This window comes from Uloborus diversus, chromosome 2, assembly GCF_026930045.1.
Source record: "Uloborus diversus isolate 005 chromosome 2, Udiv.v.3.1, whole genome shotgun sequence".
NCBI lineage: Eukaryota > Metazoa > Arthropoda > Arachnida > Araneae > Uloboridae > Uloborus > Uloborus diversus.
The window spans coordinates 156,065,860-156,092,173 of NC_072732.1; the positions used below are offsets into that span (position 1 = coordinate 156,065,860).

Below are 26,314 nucleotides of genomic sequence, written 5' to 3' on the forward strand. Positions count from 1 at the left end.
TTGGCTGCCTTTTTTTTTGTTTTGCTCACGTGTTGGTGCGATCATTTTGAAAGCGGAATGTTCTTTTTTGAATGATATTTACATAAAAAGAACAAAATGCCTCGTTTGACGAAATTTTCAACAGCTTGGTTGGAAAAAAAGGATAAAAATGGGGATCCCATTAAAAATTGGTGTATCGCTACGAATAACGAGTATGAAGCAAAGTGCGTTCCGTGCAATTATGTAATGAAGGTTGGAAATCAGGGATTTTCTCAAATATTGTCCCACGGGAACAGTGAAAGACACAAAAGAGCGATTCGTGGACTTAAAAATCAATCAGTGTTATCATCATCCTCAACTGCTGGGAATACTTCAGTTCTTCAAGCAAGTAAAGAAGTGTTGCTATTTTCTTTGGCAGATAAAGTTCTTAAAGCAGAAATCTACTTGGTTTTAGCTGCAGTGAAGAATAACTATTCGTTTGCATCACTGACTGACTTGTGTCAGTTATATGGTGATATTTTTGGTGATTCCGATGTGGCTAAAGGCATAAAACTATCCGAAAAAAAAGTGAGGTATGTCATAAATTTCGGACATGCACCTTACCTGAAAGGTGAACTTCTTAAAGATGTAGGAGGATCATATTTTGCTATACATTTTGATGAAAGTACAACAAAACAAGCCAAAAAGCAACTTGATATTTGTCTTTCATATTGGTCTGAAACGCAAGAGAAAGTAGTGTACTCATACTTTGATTCCTACTTTTTGGGGCATGCTGATGCACAAATTCTTCTTAGTAAATTGTTAACTTTCCTTGATGATAATAACTTAGAAATAGCAAAACTTATACAGTTGTCCATGGATGGCCCCAACGTGAACTTATCATTGAGGAAAAAGTTGGATGGATTTTTAAGTGAAAAGTCACTGCCTCCTTTGTTAAACATAGGAACGTGTTACCTCCATGTACTTCATAATTCTTTACGCAAAGGATTAGCGAAGTTAGTAGAGGTTTTCGATATAGATAGATTTGCTATTGATATTCATCAATGGTTTAAACTATCACCTGCTAAAAAAGAAGATTATCATTACTTACAAGAACAAATGTTAGATGATGTCTTAGCCAACCATGCTTTCATCCGACACGTAGAAACCAGATGGTTGACACTTGGACCTGTTTGCGACAGGTTAATTGAACAATATGAAGTATTAAAAAAGTACTTCTTAAAGGAATGTGTTGGACAAGATATTATTAAGTCAGATAGATATTCACGAATTGCCATGTACCTAAAAAAACCCACCACAATAGTTTATTTGCATTTCATTTCATTTCTTTCATCAATCTACCAACCATACACATTGCTTTTACAGAAAGAAGAACCTATTGTACATGTCATGTATTCAAAATTAAATGAGTTTGTCAGGAGTGTTTTATTGAAGTTTATGAAAACAGCAGTTGTTGGCGATAAAAAAGGTACCCAGATTTGTGCCTTATCTCCAGACAATGCAGAAACCTGGTTAGATGCAAAAAAAATTATTATCGGTCAAAAGACTACAGATGCGATGAAAATGAATGCAGTGGATAGGTCTTTTTTTTTACGTGTTAGGAGTGTGTACACAGCTATTTCTAATTACTTGCTAAAAAAATCTTCCCATTTCAAATTCCTTTTTAAAAGATGTAGAATGTTTGTGCCCTTCAAGCAGAAAAAAGTCAAACTCCAAATTGTCCGTGTGCCGCCTTGTAAATTATTTACCGCAGATATCAGATGTTGGTAACCTGAGTGACCAAGTAGGAGAAGAATGGCTCATTTACATGTGTGATGAGGACATAACAAGTGTAGCTGACAAGTACAATGACAGTTTTGATGTATGCCAATACTGGGGTGAAATTTCCAAAATGAAAGATGGTACTGGAGTTCTAAAATATGCAAATCTCTCAAGAGTTGCTAAAGCTTGCCTCACATTAACTCCTGCAAATGCTCAGCCTGAAAGAGGCTTTTCAGTGAATAATAATATTGTTACTAAAGAAAGATCGTCGCTTTCAGAGTTGAGCATCAATTCTCTTAGAATGTGTAAAGATGTAATCCGGCAACAGAAGAGCATCTCGGATATTAAAATTACAAAAGGAATGATGACATCAGTGCAAAGATCTCATTCAGAATATTCGGCTTATTTGGAGCAGGAAAAAGCAAAAGCAAAAAAACACAAAGCAGATGCCGAAGCAAACGAAACTGCAAAAAAGTTAAAACTTTCAAATTCAGTTGAGTTACAAAAATTACAAAGTGAAGAAAAAAAAAAATTAAGTGATCAGAGTGCTGCCCAAAAATTGCTCAATGAAGCAACAACAAAATTAACAAAAGCTATAAATGATAGCGATATGTCTGACATTAAGGTTGCTCAGATGATGCTATCTACTGCGAACTCTTCAATGCAGATAGTCAATGAAAAGCTTGCTGACTGTCGCAATAAGCAGAAAGTATTGAAGATATGAGATATATTATTTGATTTGTATTAAGTAGTGTTTGGTTAGATAAAGAAGAGAAGTTTTATTGTTTTCCGAAATAATTTTTATGATTTGTTTTTTGGGTATTTTTCCGTTAGCCAGGCGCAAGCGAAAATCCCCGAAATCGAATACATCTAACACGAGTTGTAGGTAAATTGGCGGATTTCTACATCAATTTGGCAAATAATTACTTAGTGTTGGGTGTAATCGTTTGGCGATTTTCGCTTTCGCCCGGCTAACGGAAAAGTAGTTTTTTTGTGAAAGAGATATGTTCAGATTTGGATGCAGTGTGAGTAAACATTATTAATTAGTTTTGTGTAACTAATGACAGGTATTTGAATAAAAATGTTAATCATATTTCTCATGTCTAATTTTAAAAAATCCATCTTCATTCAATATAACTTTATCTAATTCATTTAAATTTTATGTGAAAATGTAAAATATTAAGTTGGTTTTAAACTCCTGTATTTCTTTAAGTCGTAAAGAAATATATTTTCAAAAGGTATACTTGCCTAAATGTACAGGAGAGGACAAAATTGCAAAAATCCCATATTTGCATCTTATCAACTTTTACAAAACATATAAAAAAATAGGAACCTGATACTGCAGGAGTCAAAAACAGTAAATACTATTTTTATTTTGACTAATAGTTGGTACGTAGGGCTATGAAGCCCATATCACATGTCCTAAAAAATGTCCTAAAATTTTAAAAAAGTGATGTCCTAAAATTTTTAAATTTCCACTCCTACCCCTGTGACTCTAATTACTCCCACAACAAGCGAACAACTAACGCTGCGAACTTCTAGCTACTTGGTGGAAGAATTTATATGCCTGCCACTTTCCTGATGTGTGCAAACAGCTACTAGTTTGAAAATAACTCCCATTTGAACTTTGAGCTGAATTTGAGTGCTTACTGGTTCGCTTACATGTGATAAAACGAAAAAATAACATTTCTCAATTAATTGCCACAATACTGTACAATTTCAATAAAAAAAAACAATTATCTCAAATTCCCAGATTTAACTCACTGATTACTTCTTAAATTTTATTTTATTCCATCACTTTCTGTAATTTTTGTTTAAATGCCCGAAATCCGTCAAAACACTGAAAACTTTCACCCTTGAGCTCACATTAAATCAAAATATCAAGCAACATATTAAAAGTAACCTGACAAATTTATCATGCAAAAAACTATTCCAGTGAATAAAACATCACCACACACAGGTTTTATTGTAAAAATGATTAAGTGCAAGAAATGATGCTTAACAAAATAAAACTTGAAAAAACTAATGTACTTCCCATGAAATGAAACCTAACTCACCTGGAATCGTAAACATGTGGTCCACAACGCACAAATATTGGCAAACAACCGACAATCTGCATCTCATGTCCGAACCGGGTGCAGCTACCATTCGTTGCGCAACCTCACGCTGAAATGTGAGAGCAAGTTTTGTTCTTCCATAAACAAATGGCCCAGTATGATCGGCACAATGTCTCAGCCACTTAATTATTAATGGTGTTGACACATTAAATGGTAAGTTGCCAATTATGTACACAGGTGGTGGATGGACAGTCCATTCACAAGCAATTTCCCTAATTGAAAACAAACAATTATTATTCATGTACTGAAGCAAATTATTCAGTATGATATAAAAAACATGAAATCAAAATTCTACTAGTTTTTTAAGATACAAAAAAGTATATAAGACATGGCAGAACGGGCACAAAAGTTTCGCATCAATGAATTTCTAAAAATAAATCGATGAAGACAGTTGAATTTAAAATGAACAAGGTATCCTTGAGCAGAAGCTAATCATAAGTATTACGAAACATTTGGTAAGAATTCTTGATGTTTCAACTCACATCATTAAAATAGTGCAGTGAAACTTCTCTGGAACAACTACGGTATATACTCGCATATAAGTCGAGAAATTTATTACAAAAAATGATGTTTAAAGTCAGGGGTTGACTAATACACGGGGCAGAATTTCCAAACCCTCCCCCCCCCCCAATAGTTGTGAATTATTGCTCATTTTCTTAAAATATATATATAATGCGAATATATTACTCTCCATTCCTGAAAAAAATAAATGCTCGTTTATGGAGGTTGGTCACTCTTAGAGGTTGTTTCTGAAAATGCAAAACACAATAATTGCACCAACAGAAATTATCTATGTGCTGCTCACAGTATATAAAGAACATGTATGCTTTATGTAATACAAAAAGTACATATGTTCACACATACAGGATGAGATCGAATCTGACATAGGAAAGGGGGCGATAGAAGCGGAGCATCGAACCACCAATTATCGTGTCCAATCCTTAAGGGTGCTCTTCACTGAGAGTCTGAAAGATTCGGATCTAAAGTTAACCTACGGGGAAAGTTGAATGTTATTTTACAAAATTCCTTTGAAGTTTTCGGGTCAATTTTTTTTCTGAGTATTTTTCAAGCCTATGTCTGTGTATTTTAGTTTTTACTTTTTTGATACGTCCATTCTTCGATTTTTTAAAATTCGAGAAAAAATGAATTTCTTCGAAAACGAGGTACTGTTCGACCTTTCGCTCTGTAAAAAAGCTGCAAATCGTGCTATCGAAATTTTAAGAACGCCCCAACACGCAAAATATTTCCAGCTCTCTTTTGAGACTAAGTTTGAAATGATGCGACCATTTCTAAAAAAATATCGGAGTTCCAACCATCTGAAATATTTTCGAAAAGGCTCAATTTCTCTACTAAGCCACGCCTCCCACCAGTCCGTCCTTTCTTGAGGGGAAAAACCGGGTGAGGTGTATAAGAGTTACAATCATTAGCGCAAACGACCGTTTCCATTTACTACTCCCCTCTTTTCCGGAGGCAATTTTCAATGAAGGAATGAATGAGTGCTTTTGAAAGTGAATCCACATGCTTGGAAACATCTTCACGATTTGATTTGTGTTTAGAAAGGATATAGTTTTTAAAGAGTGCTTCTGAGATCATTCTTGTGAATTCTTGTGCTAAATGACCTCCTGAATCCAAATATGACCACCTTTTCCCATTCAAACGTCCCGCTTTTTTGGAAATGTCGCCTGCAATTTTTTTCAGTTTTTGACAGTTTCATAGCCATTATTTTTATTTGGAGGGTAAGGGATCGTTATATTATGCATTAATACTTTTCTGAGGGGCTAGAGAGGTGCTAAGTTAGTACGCAAGAACATATGGAGGAAATTGGTTAACTCATGGGGGGTATTACCACTTATTATATTTTTAAAATCATCAAAACCCATCCTTTTTTCTAGGGGTTTGTTTTACAATTTTTTCCCTTATTTTTTGGCATGAAACCAGAGTATAGGACTCACACCTATAAACTCTATATCCGAAAAAAAAAAAAAAATTCACGTTGTAAATTTAAAAAAAAAGGAAGTATCGCATTTTGCGTAAAGTTGCATCGCAGACCTTCAGTGAAGAACCTTTCCGTGTTTTTCAAATTAATTCACGGATATAATTAAGATTAAAATGATCTTAAGTATGCTTATAATATAGCATTAATAAATATTTCTATTTCTGGGGATGCACTACCCCCATTACTTTTCACTACATCAAGAAGGCATAAACAATGGAGCTGGTGCATCCAAAGAAAGATAAGATATGTATATTAATGCTACTTTATAAGCAAATTTAAGGATGCTTTTCACTGAGAGTCTGAAAGCCTACGGATCCAATGTTAACCTGCGGGGAAAGTTGGATGAAGGTTTTACAAATTCCTTTGAAGTTTTCATATAAATTTTTTTCCGAGTATTTTTCAAGCCTCTATCTGTGTCGTGTACTTTTTGCTTTTTTGAAATATCCATTCATTGATTGTTTAAAATTTGAGAAAAAATGAATTTCGTTGAAAAAGGTGGTAGGTACTGTTTGACATTTTGCTCCATAAAAAATCTGGCAACATATTTCCAGCACTCTTTTGAGACTTTGCTCGAAATAATGCGACCATTTCAAAAAAAAAAAAAAAACCGGGGTCCAAAACCGTATTCCAGATACTTACTAGATATTTGGAATCTATTTTTGTCTATATTATACTATGTTACTACAAATGTAAATGCATAAAATGCTTTCCACAGCTCAACAAACATTTTTGAAAATAATTTCTCGAGCCAAACTCGTAAAAAATTCTTTACAAGGTATGTACACATTGATCATGTAATTCATAATACAGTGAAATCCAGTAACAATGAACTTCAAAATCGGGACTGAAAACTTATTTGGTTGAAACGGGTATTTCGTTATACTGATATACGTTGTAACAGGATTTCACTGAATTTTTCTTTTGAAAACTTTCTAAGGAGAAAAATGATACATACCTGCATTTCTTTAAAACATGAATGAGTATAAAAAATTGTTTTAAAGCAGGGGTGGGTTCCCAGGGTCGTGACCCCAAATGGGGTCGTGTAGCATTTCTTATTGGGTCGAAACATTATTCCTACCACAGTATAGTTGGGGGTGGATCGTATCTAACATAGCAGTTTTGTAATGTAGCATCTAACGTAGCTTTCACAATGTTGCCAGGTTAGGTCCACACCTAGCGATACTTTACTGACATGTAGGTTACGGGATCACAGGTCCTTTACTTGGACAAAAAAGGGTCGCAACGTGCAAAAGATTAGGAACCACTGCTTTAAATTTACAGATAATTAGAGAACTGATGGGGGAAAAGGGAGAACACTGACCATTTTGTTTTTAACTGGATGAATACACAATGTTCTAAGAATCTTTCGGTAGTCGTGTTACACTGAAATGTTCATAAGCTCAGACAAATAATTTGTCTGACGTCTAAAACATTTCCCTAAAACCTAAGGTTTTTCAATTTTAGCCGGTCTTTATCAATATATATTTGTGTGTATGCACTGTGCAGTCGCGCCTGTTTATAGTGAAGTCTAAGGAACCGAATAACAATTTCGTTTATAGCCTCAATTTCGCTATAAAAAAGGTAAACAACAAGAAGGGAACTGAACCATAAATACAATATATACGGCTTGAATATTAGTACAAAAAACCAAATTTCTAGTTGAATTTTAATTCAAAGTGTCAAAGTTTTTTAATATCCTGGATAAAAAAACAAATACATAGCCACAAGTTTTCAATCAAGCAATGCATTTTCTACACTTATAATAAACATCTTTTACATGTGCTTTTAAGACGTTGTTTTTGACTTTTATCTATTTCTTGCACAAAGCTCATGCTTTTTAAAGTGCATATTTTATTTACAATTTACACATTTAAAAATTGAAGATATTTTGGAGCACCCGATTTAAAATGGTGTTAAAGCTTCATTGAAACATTATCATTACTTAATATTATTCATAAATGGGGGGAAAACATTCAAAAAATAAATTAATACCAAACAGAAAAGAAAGAAACATTTAGCATCCAGCCCATAGCTTTCATTTGAATTTTGACGTCTTGAATTTAAATTATGTTTTTCACAATCACGAATTGTGGTAGAACAATACTCGTTGGGTTTCTTATTTCTACAAATGGTTCCTATCCGAATTATATTTGTAAAAGTCATGATTTGAATACAAGACTTCTACATTCAAATGAATTCCAGGGGCTGGATGCTAGACGTTGTTGACTGAATGCTGTTTTGTCTGAAAAGTATTGTAGAAAATCGAGAGGGTCGGGAATAAGTAAAGTCGATAGCGGGGGACATGAACTTCACCGCCCAGGAGGAGGGACATGATCGTGAAGACACATGGAACAGACGAGTTTGCATTAAAAGCATAGAAAAATAAAGTCGAAAGAACATCAACTACGGACAAGTGAAAACAATAACCAACAGTGGTCGCTCAAAAAAAGAATATATTTGGTCTTGGTCAAGCAATAATAAGGTATTCGAGGGCGAATGATTGGTATTAGTCTCACGCAACTTTGCGCACATCTCTCAACTTTTGTTGATTTTAAATGTTAACATTTATTAACATAGAAATTACACTATTTTAATGTACAAACGTGCAAATTAAATTACACTTGTTTCGCGGTTACTAAGAACGTCTTCATCAATAGAGATAGATACATGTGTTTCTGTCTTTTACATCATTCAAAAAGTTTTTATTGGACCTGACAGATTTCTCTTCCACGTTCTAGAGTTATTTGAGTTACACTAATTTTGCTAACAGTTTAAAATTTCCCCGCGAAGTCGAGAAGAGATCAAAAAAAGAAAAATTAGAAAAATTAGAGCAATAAATGTTAGTACACTCAACAATTTATAAATTCTGCTTCATGAATACTTTTATACAAAAAGAAAAAAATTAAATTGAAATATTTTTTTAATTTAAAGGATAGTATACTAATGTGTGTGATTTGCAAATGTCGGATTATATTTTCAATTCTGATATTTTTTTCTGAATATAAATTACGTATGTAAGACATTGTTCACGTTCTTACGAGCAAACAATTGACGTAAGTAGGGAATATTTCACGTAATTGTTACGATTGTTTGATTGATTGCAATAATTTGCATCAATGAAAGCTTGATTGAGTGCAGCTATCAAGTTTAGGACTTCGTTTGCATGAAGCTGTCAACATTGTGTGGTAATAAAGAGGTTTCATTTAATTTCAAAATGCGAGCATGAATGAATTTTCTGAAAATTGTGCTTTTAGCCGTTGCTTTTCTCACCATAGTATCCGCAGAAAGGATAGCATTTCTGATTATTGTTATTGTTACTATTTTGAATCACAGAAAGCAATGCATAACTAATGTAACCAAAAATTGAAAACCATTAGAAAAAAAAAAAGACCTGAGAAGAAAAAAAAATCAAAAAAAGTTTTAAAAAGTTATTCCATTACTCCTAACATTTTGCATTTGAATAAGTCGAAGTACATTGTTCCAAGTTTACTGCAAGTAAACTGCAGCTTGTATTTTTAATTTAAGTACATTATTGCAAGTAATTCCCTGTTGCTCGTGTAATTCTACCCACGAAATATACTTTCAAATGTTCTCAAAAATTATATAACTGCGTGCTTCGAAAATACACTTCAATAAAAGACTTACCAACTACTTATTATTATAGCCTGTTGCACTTTTCGTCTGATGCGTAAAATATTATTTATTATTAATATTATTATTATTATTATTATTATTTTTGAAAAAGAATTTCAAATTTAAGAAGTATATTAATCATTTAGTCTTGTGTATGCTGCTCTAGTCACCACGCTGATTATCTATGTTTTTGCGGGATGATTTGTTTACTGATAGTAAACAAATGCAGCCCTGCGCATGATGAATCACCGGAAAAATATAAATAAATATCTAAAACATTAATTGATTAATTAACAAAAATGTCAGTTCAGCGTTGCATATCCTCCATCGAATTGCAGAAGTATTCCTCTTTCGACCATATATATATATATATACTAATAATAGCGGGATCCTCCCCCCCCCCCTCTTTGAAATGTAACCATATCCTAATATGAAATTGTTTTCTGATTACGACATTTCTGCCGTCCTCCCAATAATAAAAAATAAAATCAGCATCATTCCACCTCTTGACTCTAAATATCCGATAACCGATATATAATCATCCCTCCTCACCCTTTTTTTCCGGGACTACATCACAGTTTTACACTAAGCTTATACCTCCTACGTTTTTTTTTTTAATATATATATTTATAATCATATCCTAACGCAAAAAATTGCATTCTTTAATTAAACTTCAGACAAGAAACGAATTAGCTTTATGAACGAAATAAAATTTGGACGTGATAATTGAAAACATCTTTAAAAAAAAAAAAAAAGACAATCGTTTTTCCTGTTCAATTTATGATAAATTTTCATTTCATTCATCAATTTTTCCTGAATATAAAATCTGGGAACGCATATCCAAAAAAAAAAAACTTTGTTTCAAAAATTACCGCAGACCCTTTGGTACTGACTATTATTTTCTGTTTTGTTCAACCTTTGCATCGGTACTGTTCAAGTGGGGTTTTGGCCGCCAGCTAATTTCCTTGATTGCTCTTCACGGCGGGGGTCATTTAGGGGTTCCTTTCCCTCCAGAACAATGACAGCTGTGACAGGTCACGTGTTCCTGCCTTACATCGATTACCGTCCACTCCATTGGCCGTTGAAGTGTCAATCACTTGATTCAGGTTCACGCTCTTCGTTCAAGGAAGAAAGCCATTTACACCCTAACTTCAATGTTTTCCCTCACTGAAGAGCAGCCTTAAACAAAACCGAGGTTATGGTAGATATAAGGAAAATTAGTAAAAAAACAAAATTCTAAGGAAACGACCGATTTCTGAGATTCCTGTAGGACCTACATACAAAATAAGTACATATTTAAAAAGAGCAGACTAAATCCTACAAAATGACATTTTCCCCATCAAAACAGTCTCATTTCACAGCGAGCTACAAGCTTTGAAACATTTGACACAAACAAATATGAAATGGTGCCAAAGTTTTCAATCAAAATTTTCAAAAACAACCGTATGAGCTACAATCGGTCAAATCTACCAAAAACTGACCCATTTCCCTAGCTTTCAGATGATTCAACAACAAATCATTTTGGGCTTCAAGTTCAGCAAAAATTCAGGTTTTTGCTTGAAACAGTGTAAAAATCTGCATTCGTTGAAAAAAGAAAACCAGCAAAGAGTCACACTTTTTCGTTTCAAATTTTCTGTTTCATAAAAACATGTTGCTTTCTTTGTTTAAGGAAATGATATTTTTATATTAAAATAATAGTTTTAGCATTTTATTAAGTAAAAACACAAGAGATAACAATAAGTAGAAAAAAAAGAAGCATTACTTTCCCCTGCTTTTCACAAAGGAAAATCAACAATAAAAAAGTTACACTAACATCAATGAGTACATTTAATCGATCTTTAAAGGTCAAGATTCAGAAAATTTCTAAGTGGCCAGTGGCCACCATTGTCACCGAGTGTTGAAGTACAAAATGGGAGAGGAGTTTTTACTACTTTCATATAAAAAAAAACAAATACATAGAGCTTTACAGAATTACATTTTAAAAGCTATAAACATGCATTTTTTTTTCAAATAAATAGATAAATAAATCAATGAAAAGTCGGCAAAAAACTGCATTTTAAGATGAAATTTACAAAAAATACAAATTTTGCTGATGAAAATTCACTTTTCAAAAAAAAATAACTAATTTAAAAAAAACATATTTTTAGGCCCTTTTTATGTTATTTTCAGTTGTTTGCACCGAGATAGGCATCCAATTCTGTTTTTGCAAACTTAGGCAATGATATTGTCTTGTCTGCTTCCATCTTGCGAATGACCAAACATGGCGACTACGCGAAACATTTAAGATATGAAAGTAATTTTACTGATCAAAAACCATCAAAAAACAATAATTTAGATGAAAGACTCGGTTTTTAGCACATTAGCATCTGAAGCAATATGGATAAAACAATAGTCTGAAGATAAAATTTGAAGGAAAATTTTTTGCATTTAAGAAAATAGTTAATTATTCAGGGCATCAAATACAACACATTTCACAGAATGTTCAATAGTTTGCATTGTATTGCAATAGACATCCAATTCTATTTTTGTAAACTTAGGCACTTAAAGAATCTTGTCTACTTCCATCATGGAAGTGACCAAATATGGCACCTGCGCTAAAATTTAAGACTTAGGTATTTGAATTTGTAGCATAAAAAAAAATTGTCAAATGTAAAACCTTCATCAAACGTCAGTTTAATTGAACTGTTACAGCTTTTAGCACATTAGCTTCCAATGCAATAAGGATAAGATGAAATTTTAAACACAAAAATTTTCATTTAGCAAGAGAACTGTTTTAAATAATAAAAATAAATAAATAAAATGCTTTACAGCACATTTGCATTATTTTTATTAGTTTTTATTTGAATAAACATCAAATTCAACTTTGTTTTTGCAAACTTAAGTACTTTGCCTACTTAAATCTTGTGAGTGACCAAATATGGCGTCTATGTTTCACACGTAACAGAAAAGTATTGCCGTTCTGGTCAAAAAAAGATCTTCCTTGATGTGTTTATCCTCTGCGTATGCTTCCAAACCGATTTATTTTCTTCCACTCTCTTGAGTTTGTGCATAATTAGTGTTCTTCCCAAGATTTTTTTTCTTAGAAACAACAGGGGGGAAAATGGCGACTGAGGATGTTTTTTTAGGTCGCCACTTTTTCAAACTAGGTCGCCACGTGGCGAGTGGCGACCGGGAATCCTGACCTTTATTGATCTTCAAAATTTTCAACAGATGCTGAAATTGGTCGCCGCCAACAACTGATACATGAACTTCCCTTTATGCGAACGGAAACAAACGTTGCTCTAAGGGAAATTTCATTTCACTACTGTTCCTTCAAGCCGGTTGCTCAATTCCTGCAAACTGGCTACTTCTGCTATGTAAAATTCTTGTTTCAAGAATCCCCAAAAGAAGTCCATTGGAGTCAGGTCTGGTGATTTAGGTAGCTAAGGAATGAGGCCCGTACGACCAACCCATTGAGGATACTTTTCAGTCAGAAATTTTTGTCAGTCAGCATTTGAAGAATGTGTAGGGGCTCCAAAAGGGGATGGAAAATGATTTCTGCTCTCTCTGGAACAGGAAAGGAGGGAGGATCATGGATCTGCTGATGTTGAGGAGTATGTGCTGGAGTGATTAGTAGAAAACCAAAGTGTGAGTTCACGCATGATTGCTAGAGAGAAGGTGGCCTTTCACAAAGTAAAGTTATGAAAACATTGCACCATAACAAGTGTCACCATTACAATTTCACACTCGTACAAGAATTGCGCAATTCAAATTTAGAAAAGCGTGTAACAATTTGCAGATGGCTATTAGCCCGAGACATTAACTAACACCATTTTCTAAGAAAGATTATGTGTACAGATGAGTCTATGTTCACTAGAGGGAGCATCATAAATTTGCAAAAATGGCGTCACTATGCTAAACATAATTGGGTCATTCCATGTCAAGTGACCTAGGGGTCCCCATTCGACCATCTCCGATTTGAATGAAATTTTATAGAGGAGTAGAGATGCCTTTGAAACTAATCAATGCAAATTTTCAGCTTCCTAGATCCAAATCCTGAGGATCTAGAATCTCTAAAAAAAGTGATCCAAGATAGCGGATCAATTTTTTGTGCCAAATTGCCAAGTTTACACCAATTTTACAGGAAATGTTATTACACTGGAAGCCTGAAATTTTAGGCGCTTAAAGTATGATTGACCTTTAGTAAATTCAAGTATTTTTGAGCTCTTTTGATTTTGTGTAGCATGCGTGTCAACTTGCAAAAAACGCAATGGGAAAAAAATTTCCTGGATTTCAAGTTGTCATAAAATCTAAACAAAAATAATTCAAAAGCTCGTGCTGCATGATTCCATTGTAAAAATGCTTGTTTTTAATGGGTTGCAGTTACAGAGCTTAAATATATATTTTCTGGAAGATATTGTAATTCAAAGTGGCTATCAAAACCATTCAAGTGAAAAATAGCCTATTTTCAAAGCGCTATAGCTCAAGTTAGTCACCTCGCATCTTCTTTTCGTTTATACCATTAGAAAGAACACACTTTTTCCTTTCAAAATAAGCTTTTTCTTGGATGGTGTTCTTTCGAATAAGGATAAAAAAACGAGCTTGAAATTATGTCAGTTGTAAAGAATTGCCATGTTCAATCTCAGATTACGGGACATTTTATAACACTGGAAGCCTGAAATTTTACGAGCTTCAAGTACTTTTGGTTGTCAACACGTTCTAGTATTTTTGTGAGTCTGAGTTCATTAACTTTTGTGTAGCCCGTATGCAAAGGCTTGACAAAACGCAGCAGAGAAACTTTTTCCTGGATTTTAGAATGTCATAAATTCTGAACAAAAATGATTCAAATGCTCAAACTTTGTAATTCTATTGTCGATATGCATGTCTTTAATGGATTATAGTTGCAGAGCGTAAATATTGATTTTCTAAGAGATTTTGGCATTTAAGGGTGCTCTTCACTGAGAGTCTGAAAGATTCGGATCTAATGTTAACCTACGGGGAAAGTTGGAGCTTGTTTTACAAATTCCTGTAAAGTTTTCGGATCCGTTTTTTTTTCTGAGTATTTTTCAAGACCATGTCTGTTTCTTTTAGTTTTTACTTTTTTGATGTGTCCATTCTCCGATTTTTTAAAATTCGAGAAAAAATGAATTTCTTCGAAAACGAGGTACTGTTGGACATTTCGCTCTGTAAAACATCTGCAACTCGTGCTATCGAAATTTTAAGAACGCCCTGACACGCAAAATATTTCCAGCTCTCTTTTGAGATCTTGTTTGAAATAATGCGACCATTTTTTAAACAAATAGTTACCTCCCCTTTTCCCCTTTTTGAGGGGTAAAAGCTAATGGGGTGTAAGATTTATTACCCTCTCATTAGTTCCCCTCAATGACCTCCGCTGGACGTCCTTTCTTCTTTCCTCTTTTCCTAAGGCTTTCGTGAAGAATCAAGTGCTTTTGAAAGTGAATCCATGTAGATGCGTGCTATTAGCTGTTAAATTCGCAACACCTGCTTTTTTTCAAATTTGTGGTTTGAAAAGAAATAGATTTGAAAGGAATATTTCTGAGTCAAATTGTTTATTTACAATATAATGAACATTGTTACAATGCTGTCGAATGCGAAAAGTTGACATTTTTCCCTTCCAGTAGAAAAATATTTTTATATATAGATTAAATCGTATTCCAGATACTGGGTATTTTGCATCGTTTTACATGTGTTTTATGTTACTACAAATGGTACACACATAAAGTGCTTTCCACAGCTCAACAAACATTTTTGAAAATTATTTGTGTCTTTAAGAGCCAGACTCGTCAAATTTCTTTAGAAGGTTTGGAGGTGGAAAATTCAATAGCGGAAAACATTCCGTACACCAACATACTCATTAAATACATAGAAAATCATGAAACATATATTAGCAATTTAATATGATTCAGTTAATGTAAAAAACACACCGTGGTAGAATTACTAAGCATTGTATGTATTAGTTTTAATGACGTTTTCAGCCTTATGTTGCCGACAAAGCTAACTAAAATGTGAACAATATAGAATGGGGGTTACAAGTTTTCACTGTTTTCTATTTTCATTCTCAGAAGCTAGATCAACATTTTAATACAATGTAGAAAAAATTAATTACAGGCATAAAGGTTTTCAGGTCACATAAGCACCCCCCCCTTAAAAAAACATCATTAAAGATCGTCTTAAATTTCGTTTTTATGGCTTTAATTTCAAAAAATTTCGGGAAGGGAGTTTGTGAAAAGTCCTTCTTTGACCATAAAAGAAAAAAAAAGAAAAAAAAAGTCGTCTAAAATTGCATTTTTGGATTTCAAAAACCTGCATGTCCCCAACGTTAATAAAGATGGCCTACAATCATGTTTATAACACTTTAAAAATTTTGCCTCCCCCCCAACATCACACTAAGACTGCGTTTTTAGACTATTTCGAAAAATTGCGGGGAAAGCTTCCGAACTCCCCGTTTCCTAACAGAATTGAAGAACCTGAAATTGTGTTTTTGGCGTTTCAAGTTCAAAAATTTGCTGGTGGAAGATCACAGGACCTCTTACTTACTTCCAAATAATATTAGAGATCGTCTAAAAGTGCATTTTGAAAATTTTTATTTTCGAGAAAATTAAAAGGCATAGCCCCCAAACAGAGTGCTTGGGAAAATAGGGAGTATTTCTGAGTAAATAGTATGCTTACGATAAAGATCATGTTAATTAAATATAGAAATGGTTCCCTCTCCTAAACAAGAAGCTAAATCCTTTCTCTCGCTGTATTTACATATTACTAGGAGTCAATAGAATAGAAAATGTGGGATCTCAAAAAAGATTTTTGTTCTATACGAATGAAAATTACTTGATAATCATTGGATTAGAACATTCATTTTATTCTGTGACTGAAGACAGGATACGATAATTTTTCGGCACAGAAGTGCGTAACACAGAACTTAAAAGAAAAAGTTTGTCTTGTTTGTTTTTTTTTTTAATTGTGAACTCTTACTTGTACCTATAATTGCTTTCCTAAATGTAAGCTGTTCATTTTCATTTTTGTTTCAACTTTATGTATTTCCTGCAAATCTGTTTCGTGCCCTTTTTTTTATTTTTTATTATTGATTCATTAAATGCAAGATGCATGAAAACGTGGCAGAGCGATAAAAACTTTAAAATCTGGCAGAGCGAGGCGTTGAGATTTTTTTCATCTAAGTATTTCAAGATTTTTTTTTTTTTTCAGGCAGATATACATGTAGGTAATATTTTCGTGCCTTCTGAAAAAAAGGACAACCCTTAATATTTATTATGACAACTAACGAGGATCAGACACCAACAAGACTCATTAGAAAATTTTAATAAAAACTCAATGTGTTGAAGTAGAAGCACTATATACACTATATGACCAAAAGCATTGGGACACTTTCAAAAATTCACATGTTTAGGGATTTCTCGAGAAATAATAGATCAATTGCTCTATAATTTGTTTCGCATAAAATGTATACTCTAGTTGTCATTTTCCAATAAAAATTAAGTCTGCTATTCATTTAGGGGACCGACAACAAATTGAGTAAAAAAGTTTTTTGATAATTTTTCATTGCAAATTGCTGGGAATAAGCTATAATTTTCAGAAATGAGTTAAAAATCTATCAAAAACTTATTTTTATATTTTTGTGAAAGTATCTCTTATACCCATGGAAATATAAGCATTTCTTTCAAAAATGCAAAATTTTTTTGAAGGTTTTCGCCTTATATTACGCAGAGTATTTCGTCAAACGTTACTAAACTTTCAAAATATTTGACAGCATTTTAGAGAAACATAATAATAAAATTTGAAGTTAAAATATTGAAAATTTGTTGAAATATGAACAGTTAAAGCTATTAATTTTTCACTGCGCAGACACGAAAGATAGCAATTTATAACGTTCATAATTCAAAGCTCAGATACATCCTACAATCCATGAAAAAAATTCCACCGCAATTTCTTTAAATTTTAAAAAGTTATCAGCAATCTAATGAGCCGAATTTCTATAATTCTAGGATAGGCGACGAATGGTAAGGAATTGTTAGCAAACTGGCAACACTTTCCTGCCATCGTTATAGAGTGATTCATGATAAGAACAGATTATTTGTTGCTGGTCCCCTAAATGAATATCAGACTTAATTGTTATTGGTTTTGACGTCTGGAGTATACTTTTCATGAGAAAAAAATTACAGAGCAGAGAGCAATTGGTCTTTTATTTTTTGAGAAACCATAAAATTGTGAATTTTTGAAAGTGTCCCAATACTGTTGGTCATATAATGCATGTAATACCTCATGTATTTTGCCGAATTTACTAACTGGGAATCTGAGACTCTAAAAGTGCTAGGTTTAGTTTTATTGCAAAATTTCAACGCAAGATAGTTTACAAACATTGAGAGTGGGGGAAGGAGTGATTTTTGCCTTTGAGCTTGGAGCAGGGTGAGCACCCTTGCATACAAAGATCAGAGAAAAATCTTTAATTTTTCAAATTCAGGAAATCCTTATCCGTAGCCGTCCGCGACTTTGCCGTTGTTATGCTCAATTTGAAAGAACTTTCACCATAACAACCCCTTGAGAAATGCTATCGTAGCCTTCTCATCTGCATATAGTACTTAGATAAATAAATAAATATTTTTTCAAAAAGAAAAGGATTCAAAGATAAAGATTAGGGGAATTTTCTGGTCACCAGTGGAGAAAAGGCATTTATAGTAGCCACATTTTTTTCTAGTCGCCACTACATTTGTAAAACAGGTAACTAACCAACAAAGTAGTATTTAATTTAGCACTAAAATATAAATATTATCAGTTCAAATAAAGGTTAATGTAAGTAATTAGTGGCATTAATGTTTATTGTACAATCAAGTATTAACTATGCAAAGAGGATCTAGTTTCATTTTTAAGAATGTTTTCTGCTAACTCGGATGGGGTTGGGGAGAGTGGCAAACAGGCAGAGGAAGTGAAGGAATTTCGCCAACCGATAACTAGTTAGTCCCCACTTTTATTCGGCACTCGATTTTTCAGATTTATTAAGTAGGATCATCCATTTTTAAAGAATATTTTTTTGTTAGAATTTGGAGTTCATTTCGTTAAAATTCAGTGTGGTCATGTAGGCTATCTTTTTTTTTTCCTTCCTTTTTTGATATTATCAATTTTCAATAACGAACATTTTTCTAAAAATAAAACGAATTTATAAATTTATTTATTGCAAATATTCATTCATTCGTTAATTTTTCCTAGATGAGATCAGAAACCGTATTAATGGGGAAAAAAATCTTCGTTTCAAAAATTAATTTTAGTGCGAATGCAAATAAATTAATATCACAAGCGGGATTGCAAAATGCCGCGCCTTTTACACTGAGTAATTTTTCTTTTACCTATGTAGTCAAGACTCAAGAGGGAAAGAACTAGAATTTCCTTGGAAGGGTCTGTAAAAAGCTGCGGTTTCATTTCGCCGTCAGCTATTACCTCCTTCGACTACTCTGCACAGCAGGGGAGCGTCCGGTCTGTCCCCCTGCAAAACGTGACAGGTCACATGATCCACACTTTCATCGGCCACCGCTCGTTCTATTGGTTGTTGAAGTGTCAATCACTTCACTGATGAACATTGCTTTCGTTTAAAGAGAAAGCCCATTTTCAAGCGAGATCGTTTTTCTTCCCCACTGAAGAGCAGCCTTAAAGTGGCTATCAAAATATTTCACATGAAAAATAGCCTTTTTTTTAATGCCCTGTAGCTCAAGTTTGTCACCTTGCATCTTCCTTTCGTTGGTACCATGAGAAAGAACATATTTTTCCAATAAAAATGAGTTTTCTTTTCGATGGTGTTCTTTCAGATAAGCAGGAAAAAATGAGCCTGATATACTATTTGTCGTTAGCGAGAAAATCTCGTTCTTAAATAAATAAAGAATGGTGAATGCCATGACAACCGACTTATAGAGATTTTGCAACTGTTATAAGTCAGAAATAGTTTTCAATTAATCATTTAAAAAGTTCTTTTGTAAGTGAAATATGTTAGAATCAGAAAAGTATTTTTTTCAGGAAGCAGACTGATACATTAGAAAGAAGAACAAGATAATTTTCTTTTTTATCATTTCATTTGCAAAGTATCCTTTTAAATGATTAATAAAAACTATTTCTGACTTATAACAGTTGCAAAATCCCTATAAGTCAATTGTCCACAGCATTCACCATTCTTTATTTATTTAAGAACGAGATTTTCTCGCTAACGACAAATAAAAAACTTATTTTGAAAGAGAAAAGAGTGTTCTTTCTAATGGTATAAACGAAAAGAAGATGCGAGGTGACAAACTTGAGCTATAGTGCTTTGAAAATAGGCTATTTTTCACTTGAATGGTTTTGATATAGCCACTTTGAATTACAATATCTTCCAGAAAATACATATTTAAGCTCTGTAACTGTAACCCATTAAAAACAAGCATTTTTACAATGGAATCATGCAGTACGAGCTTTTGAATTATTTTTGTTTAGATTTTATGACAACTTAAAATCCAGGAAATTTTTTTTCCCATCGCGCTTTTTCACAAGTTCACGCCTATGCTACACAAAATTTAAAGAGCTCAAATTCACAAAAATACTTGAATTTACTAACGGTCAATCATACTTTAAGCGCCTAAAATTTCAGGCTTCCAGTGTAATAAAATTTCCTGTAAAATTGGTGTAAACTTGGCAATTTGGCACAAAAAGCTGATTTGCCATCTTGGATCACATTTTTCGGAGATTCTAGATCATCAGGATTTGGATCTAAGAAGCTGAAAATTTGCATAGATTAGTTTCAAAGGCATCTCTACTCTTCTATAAAATTTCATCCAAATCGGAGATGGTCGAGTGGGGACGATTTGAAAAATTAGGTCAGTTGACATGGAATGACTCAATTCTTTCTTAACCCGAAGCTCATCGTTTCAAACTTGAATCGGCTTTGGTTTGGCATGATCGGAGATCATTTGATTGGTTCGTATGAGTTTCGAAGTAGCCTAACAGGAAACATATGTTTACAGTTTGATGAACATCATTTGCCTCACTTACTTGATGCCATTCCTTCTGACTGAACAGTATCCCGAATGGGTTGGTCATATGGCCCTCATTCCTTGGCCATCGAGAACACCAGACCTGACTCCAGTGGACTTTTTTTGTTTGGGGATTCTTGAAAGAAGAAGTTTAAAAGGAGAAGTAGCCAGTTTGTAGGAATTGAGCAACCAACTTGATGGAACAGTAGTGAAACTATGAAATAAAATTTCACTTAGAGCAGTGGTTCCCAACCTTTTTTGGCCCATCGCCCCTTTCGGAAGTTAAATTACACCTATCACCCCCCACGTTCTTCCCTTAAAAACACAAATTAGATGGCGCTGATTTTAGTGAAGATTAATGTTACTGAACGCCTAATTTTAGTTTAAAGCTTCAAAAAGTGCACGATAAAGCAATAATTAGCTTTAAAACTGAATTTTTTATTCTTAACCCTTCCCCCTTCCTCCCCCCCCCCCCCAAAAAAGAAAAAACGTAATTTGAAGTGCTTTAATTAACCAACGTCATTTACATACTTAGCAAAAATTAGAATACTACATTTTTCAGTGACATGCTTTTTTTTTAAATTGAAATCCAGAAAAAATTGAAAATTTTAACTGTTAAGATTTGTTCTTTTTTACCTTTTTAATGGCTGCCTTGTGCTTGATGGAACTCCGTTAAAGCTTTGATGTCTGGCTTTATATTAGTGAGATTTAATCTGTAATCCCCTTTGAGGCAGATGTCCAATCTATTTCTTTGCTTCGTGAGAAGCTGCACTACAGAGCTAAATCCTCTTTCAACTAAATACGTTGAGGGGAATGAGATGAGGAGCTGTTCAACTTTTTCCCAAAGTTGTGGGTAAGTACCCATAAGCTTCACCCAGGCAAGTTCGTAACCGTATTGCTTGAAAGTAATTTTTGATTCACAATCAAATTTCAAATCCATAAACTCTGTCTGCAAAGAGTTTTACCGTTCATCCACATCTTCAAAACGAAATGGGTCTAAAATTAAGTCAGGAATTTGTAAGTTGATCAAATCTGCAAACTTTGATTCCATGTTCTTTTTTAACTGATCAAGGTGATCAAAAAAAATTGAAATTTTTCTTCAGGAAGTTCATCATCCACGATTAAACTTTTTTTTAGAGTCGGAAACAGGATAAATTCTTTACGGCCAATATTTGCCTTGTGCATTTCGAATTTGGCAATGAATGCTGAAATCATGCTTTTGGCCTGGATGAGGTTCATCTTGTTTCCTTGAAGCTTAATGTTGACTTCGTTCATTTTTTCAAAAATATCTGTGAGATACGGAAGTTCCAATTTGCGCTGTTTCAAATTCTCAATGAAAGCAGGATCATGTAAGTCGAGAAACTCAGCTACAGAGTCGAATAATTCAAAGAAACGGCGCAAACAGTTTCCTTTGGAAAGCCATCTCACAAACGTACGTAAAAGCAAGCGTTCGAATTTTTCATCATTTTCATGGCAAAGCTCTCGAAACAGGCGATCATTGAGAGAATTAGCTTTGATCTTCTTAATACCAGTAATGACTAATTGTAAGGTTTCATGTAAAACACCACTAAATTTTTTTGCAGCCAAGTGTTGATGATGAATGACACAATGGATGGTAATCACTTCTGGCACTTCTTTTTTAAGGTGTGCAAGAAACCCAATATGACGACTCGCCATGGCAGGGGCACCATCTGCTGCGCAAGCACTTACATTTGTCAATGGAATTTCTTTTTCTTCAAAATAATCCTTCACCACTTTAAAAATCGACGATCCCTTTGTATCAGTAATCAAAGTTCTGGCGAACAACATTTCCTCAGTTATCTCTTTCAGCTCATTAATAAACCTCACGTAAGCTAATAAAATAGCTCTGTTATCTGTCACAATTGATTCATCAATCTGTAGTGCAAATTTACTTTGTTTCAAAACATTTATGAGTTTGCACTCAACGTCATCAGCCATTTCATCTATTCTCCTGGAAACTGTGTTGTTACTCAGGGGGAGAGATTGACTTATCTTTTTACTGGAGCCCTCACCAAGCAAAATTTCAACTATTTTTTTGGCAGCCGGTAGAATAAGAGATTCGCCAATCGTATGAGGCTTACCACATTTTGCTATCAAAAGAGACACTTCGTAAGAAGCAAGAAGCCCTTTGTCAAGATCTGTTGCTTGTCTTCTAAGTAATTCACCCACCTTTGGCCGTTTATCCGCTTTTGTTTTGAGGTTTTGAAAATAACTAAGAGGTTTATTAATTTTGTCACCATGTACTCTTGACAAATGTTCTTTCATTCGCGAGAGCTTCATCGCTTCTTTGCTAGAAAATGTTTTATCACACAAAAGACAATGTGGAAACTGCACATTTTGCGGTGACGTGACAAAACCAAATTTTAAATACTCTGCTGAATACTGCCGGCACTTCTTTTTCGAATTCATATAGAACTTCCACACTATGAAACATGCACAATTAAACAGAAATTCACTAAATTAAATCAAACAATAGAAACTAGTGATGTTCCGGATATCCGTATCCGCGGAAAAATAAAGATCTGTATCCGTATCCGCTACTTTTTTTGATGGCTCTTAAACGGATCTTTTCTATTCTAAAAATTCTTAAATATTTGAATAAAAGACTCTTAAATTTCGTTTGAATTAGGTTTTATTTCCTATTTAAATTATAAGGTATCATTTCAGAAGTCAATTTGTACCCCCTGTTGCAAAAGGAAACGGGTAATAAGTTTTAAAAGTGTATCTAAGTGTCTATTTGTGGCATCGTAGTTCCTAAACAGGTGAATCGATTTTGAAAGTTCTTTTTTCGTTCAAAAGGTGACTTGATCGAAAGTGTTCTTAGCTTGGCCTCGTTTTTGCAGAACTTTAATTACCGAAAATATTAATGAAAACCAACTTAACGTTTTTCAGAATTATGGTAGTAAAATCTTACCCGTACGTTAAAAATATGGCCCCCAAATTAAAAGAACTAAGTTTTCTGCATTTGATATTTGTTTGGAACTTCCAAGTTACATACAGTAAAAGCTATAATTTTGTTAAGGAAATTTTAAATGCAATTCAAAGCCTTTATACACGTAATCGGTAGCTATTTCATAGTCGGATAAGGAGAAAAAGCTCAATTATTTAAAATTTCTATCCGCTGTCAGTTCACATTTGTTAACAATGTGTGTTCTGACCCGCAAAATCCATCTCAATATCAGGTTTCATCTCAGTATCATCCTCTGGGACATTTTTTTTTTTTAATTTTTAGTTTAATATTAGTTTTTGTTATTGATTTGGGGTTTCTGTTATATTTTTCATAATGGTTTTTCTCGGCATTCTTCAAAAAAAGTGAGACTAAATTCTCTATTTACTGTTTGTAAAGGTGTTCCCGGCTCTGTTATTCTGTCGGTCGGAGTAAGTTGGGTGGAATGGGTCAGGGCTGCATTTATGCTGAAAAAAATGTGAAAAATTATTTCTAGCCTGTCCAGTAGCAGCTTTACACTCTTGCTCATGTATCCTACATCTACCGAGCAAGCTAGAAATAATTTTTTACATTCTATTTAAGCATTAATGCAGCGTTGACCAGGTTCTTTCTAACTCTCCCTCAATTTTAACGGAGATTTCTTTAAAGAGAGTAAATCATAGTCTTGATTATATTTTTGCCGTAGATGCCACTTTTTGAAGAAGCAGTGTTATTATTCTTCCGTTACAAATTAAACACTTGGATAGTTGAACTGGGTAAAAAAAAATATTGAGATCCGTATCCGCAGATCTTGACACTAATGATCCGAATCCGGATCCGCGGATCTACTTTTTTGACGATCCGGCACATCACTAATAGAAACTACGTAAGGAGGTTGATGGGCTGATTACAAGATTCTGAATGACAACTGATAAGTAAATGCAAAAATCCATTCTTACACATATCCAGCCACTTTTCAGGCGTTAAATATATGCTGGCGCCAACGGTCAGACAGTGCTTACAAGATTTTTTTTCTTCCTCGTGAAAACGGCAATAAAATAAAAGATATTATTTTTCGCTTTTGGGATTTTTTTTATCCGAACAGATTTGATTGAGCTGTAAATCATACATGCCTTATTTTCTGGGAACGACTTTTTTTTATTTGACGTGCCATATGCTTGGTTCGGTATTACATAACATAGGTATTCTGAATTGTGTACCGATTTGTTTTAATAAATATAGTTTTTTAAAGGTCAAGAATTTCCCATTACTAGGTATCCGAATACTGGTCACCCCCCTATCGCCCCCTGGAAGAGTTCGAATGCCCCTTTGGGGGTGATCGCCCCCAGGTTGGGAATCACTGACTTAGAGCAACGGTTGTTTCCGTTTACAAAGAGGGAAGAGCATGTATCAGTTATGGTGGTGACCAATTTCAGCATCTGTTGTAAATTTTAAAGATTGATTAAATGTACTCATTGATATTAGCGTAACTTTTTTATTATTGATTTGATGACTTTGTGAAAAGCACAGGAGAGTAATGCATCTTTATTTCTACTTATTGTTACCTCTTGTGTTTTTTCACTTAATAAAATGTTAAAACTATTATTTTGATAAAAAATATCATTTTTTCTAAAACAAAGAAAGCAACATGCTCACGTGAAACAGGAAATTTAAATCAGAAAAGGGGGATTTTTTGCTGTTTTTCCTTTTTTAACGAATGCAGATTTTCACACTGTTTCAAACAAAAGCCTGAATTTCTGCTGAACTTAAAGCCCAATATGATTTATTCTTGTATCATCTGAAAGTTAGTGAAACGGGTCAGTTTTTGTTAGATTTGCCCGATTGTAGCTCATACGGTTGTTTTTGAAAATGTCAATTGAAAACTTTGGCACCATTTCAAATCTGAGTGTGTCCAATGTTTCAAAGCTTGTAGCTTGCTTTAAAATGCGACTATTTTGATGGGAAAGGTGTTATTTTGTAGGATTTAGTGTTTTATTGCTTTCCTTTTGTTGCCTCTTTTGGTTCTCTCTTACCAAAAATTATCTCATTTCCTGGTGCTGAATTTTCCATTCTTCTGGTCATTAGTAGAGGTTATGATGGTCTCTTGCAGAGAATTTTTAATATTGAGCTATTGGGAGGAAAATCAGTGCCTAGAAAATTGGTCGTTAATAGAGGTGATCGCTCACATAAGTTTCACTGCATCAAGATTATAGCCAAACTGCAATTCCAAAATGCTTTTAACTTTTGACTTTGGTAAAAGAAAGGTGTACAGACCTCTAATGGCACAGGTTGGCAAAATATTTAAGCATTATAGAGTACTAGTTTTTGGAAAAGAAGTTTTAGTCATTATTATTAATACAATGAAACTAGGATTTTACGTTTCTCAAGGGACTGGGTTAAAAGAAGCGTAAAATAATGATGCGGAAAAAATAAAATATGGGAAATACATACAGCAAAACTGACCCAATGAAAAAACATTAAATGGGGAAAATTGTAGAAGATTCATGGGACTTAAAATCGGGGTTTTGCTGTATTATTATTAGGGACCTTTTAACCCAATAAAACTAAAATTATTTTCAAATATTTTACTTGTACTGAAATTAACAAAATTAAAATAATAATAATTTTAAATAACAGGTTAGTTAAATACCCTAAAAATAAATTGATTGAAGTAAGATATTGAAACATAATGCCTAAAAGTAGGAAATAAAAAGACCTAAATGTATTCTAAAGCTCTTTTTTTTTTTTTTTGCTTTTTTTTCTTTTAAATTAAATACAAATACAAAAGTAACGACCAGCAACAGGCTCTGGGCCCAGCTAGAGGCCAGCAAGAGGTCCTAGTCAATTTACAAACCCCAGTGAAGATCAATGGCCCTCTTAA

At 33.7% G+C, this 26,314-nt stretch overlaps 1 protein-coding gene across 1 annotated transcript in view; it reads right to left on the reverse strand.

Annotated features, from left to right (window-relative positions):
- Window positions 1-26,314, reverse strand: part of LOC129216104 (dimethyladenosine transferase 1, mitochondrial-like) — a 52,945-nt gene that overhangs the window by 5,604 nt on the left and 21,027 nt on the right. The window contains exon 4 of the mRNA XM_054850258.1: window positions 3,798-4,069. Coding sequence (XP_054706233.1) covers window positions 3,798-4,069 — 272 coding nt within the window. The remainder of the gene's footprint in view (window positions 1-3,797; window positions 4,070-26,314) is intronic.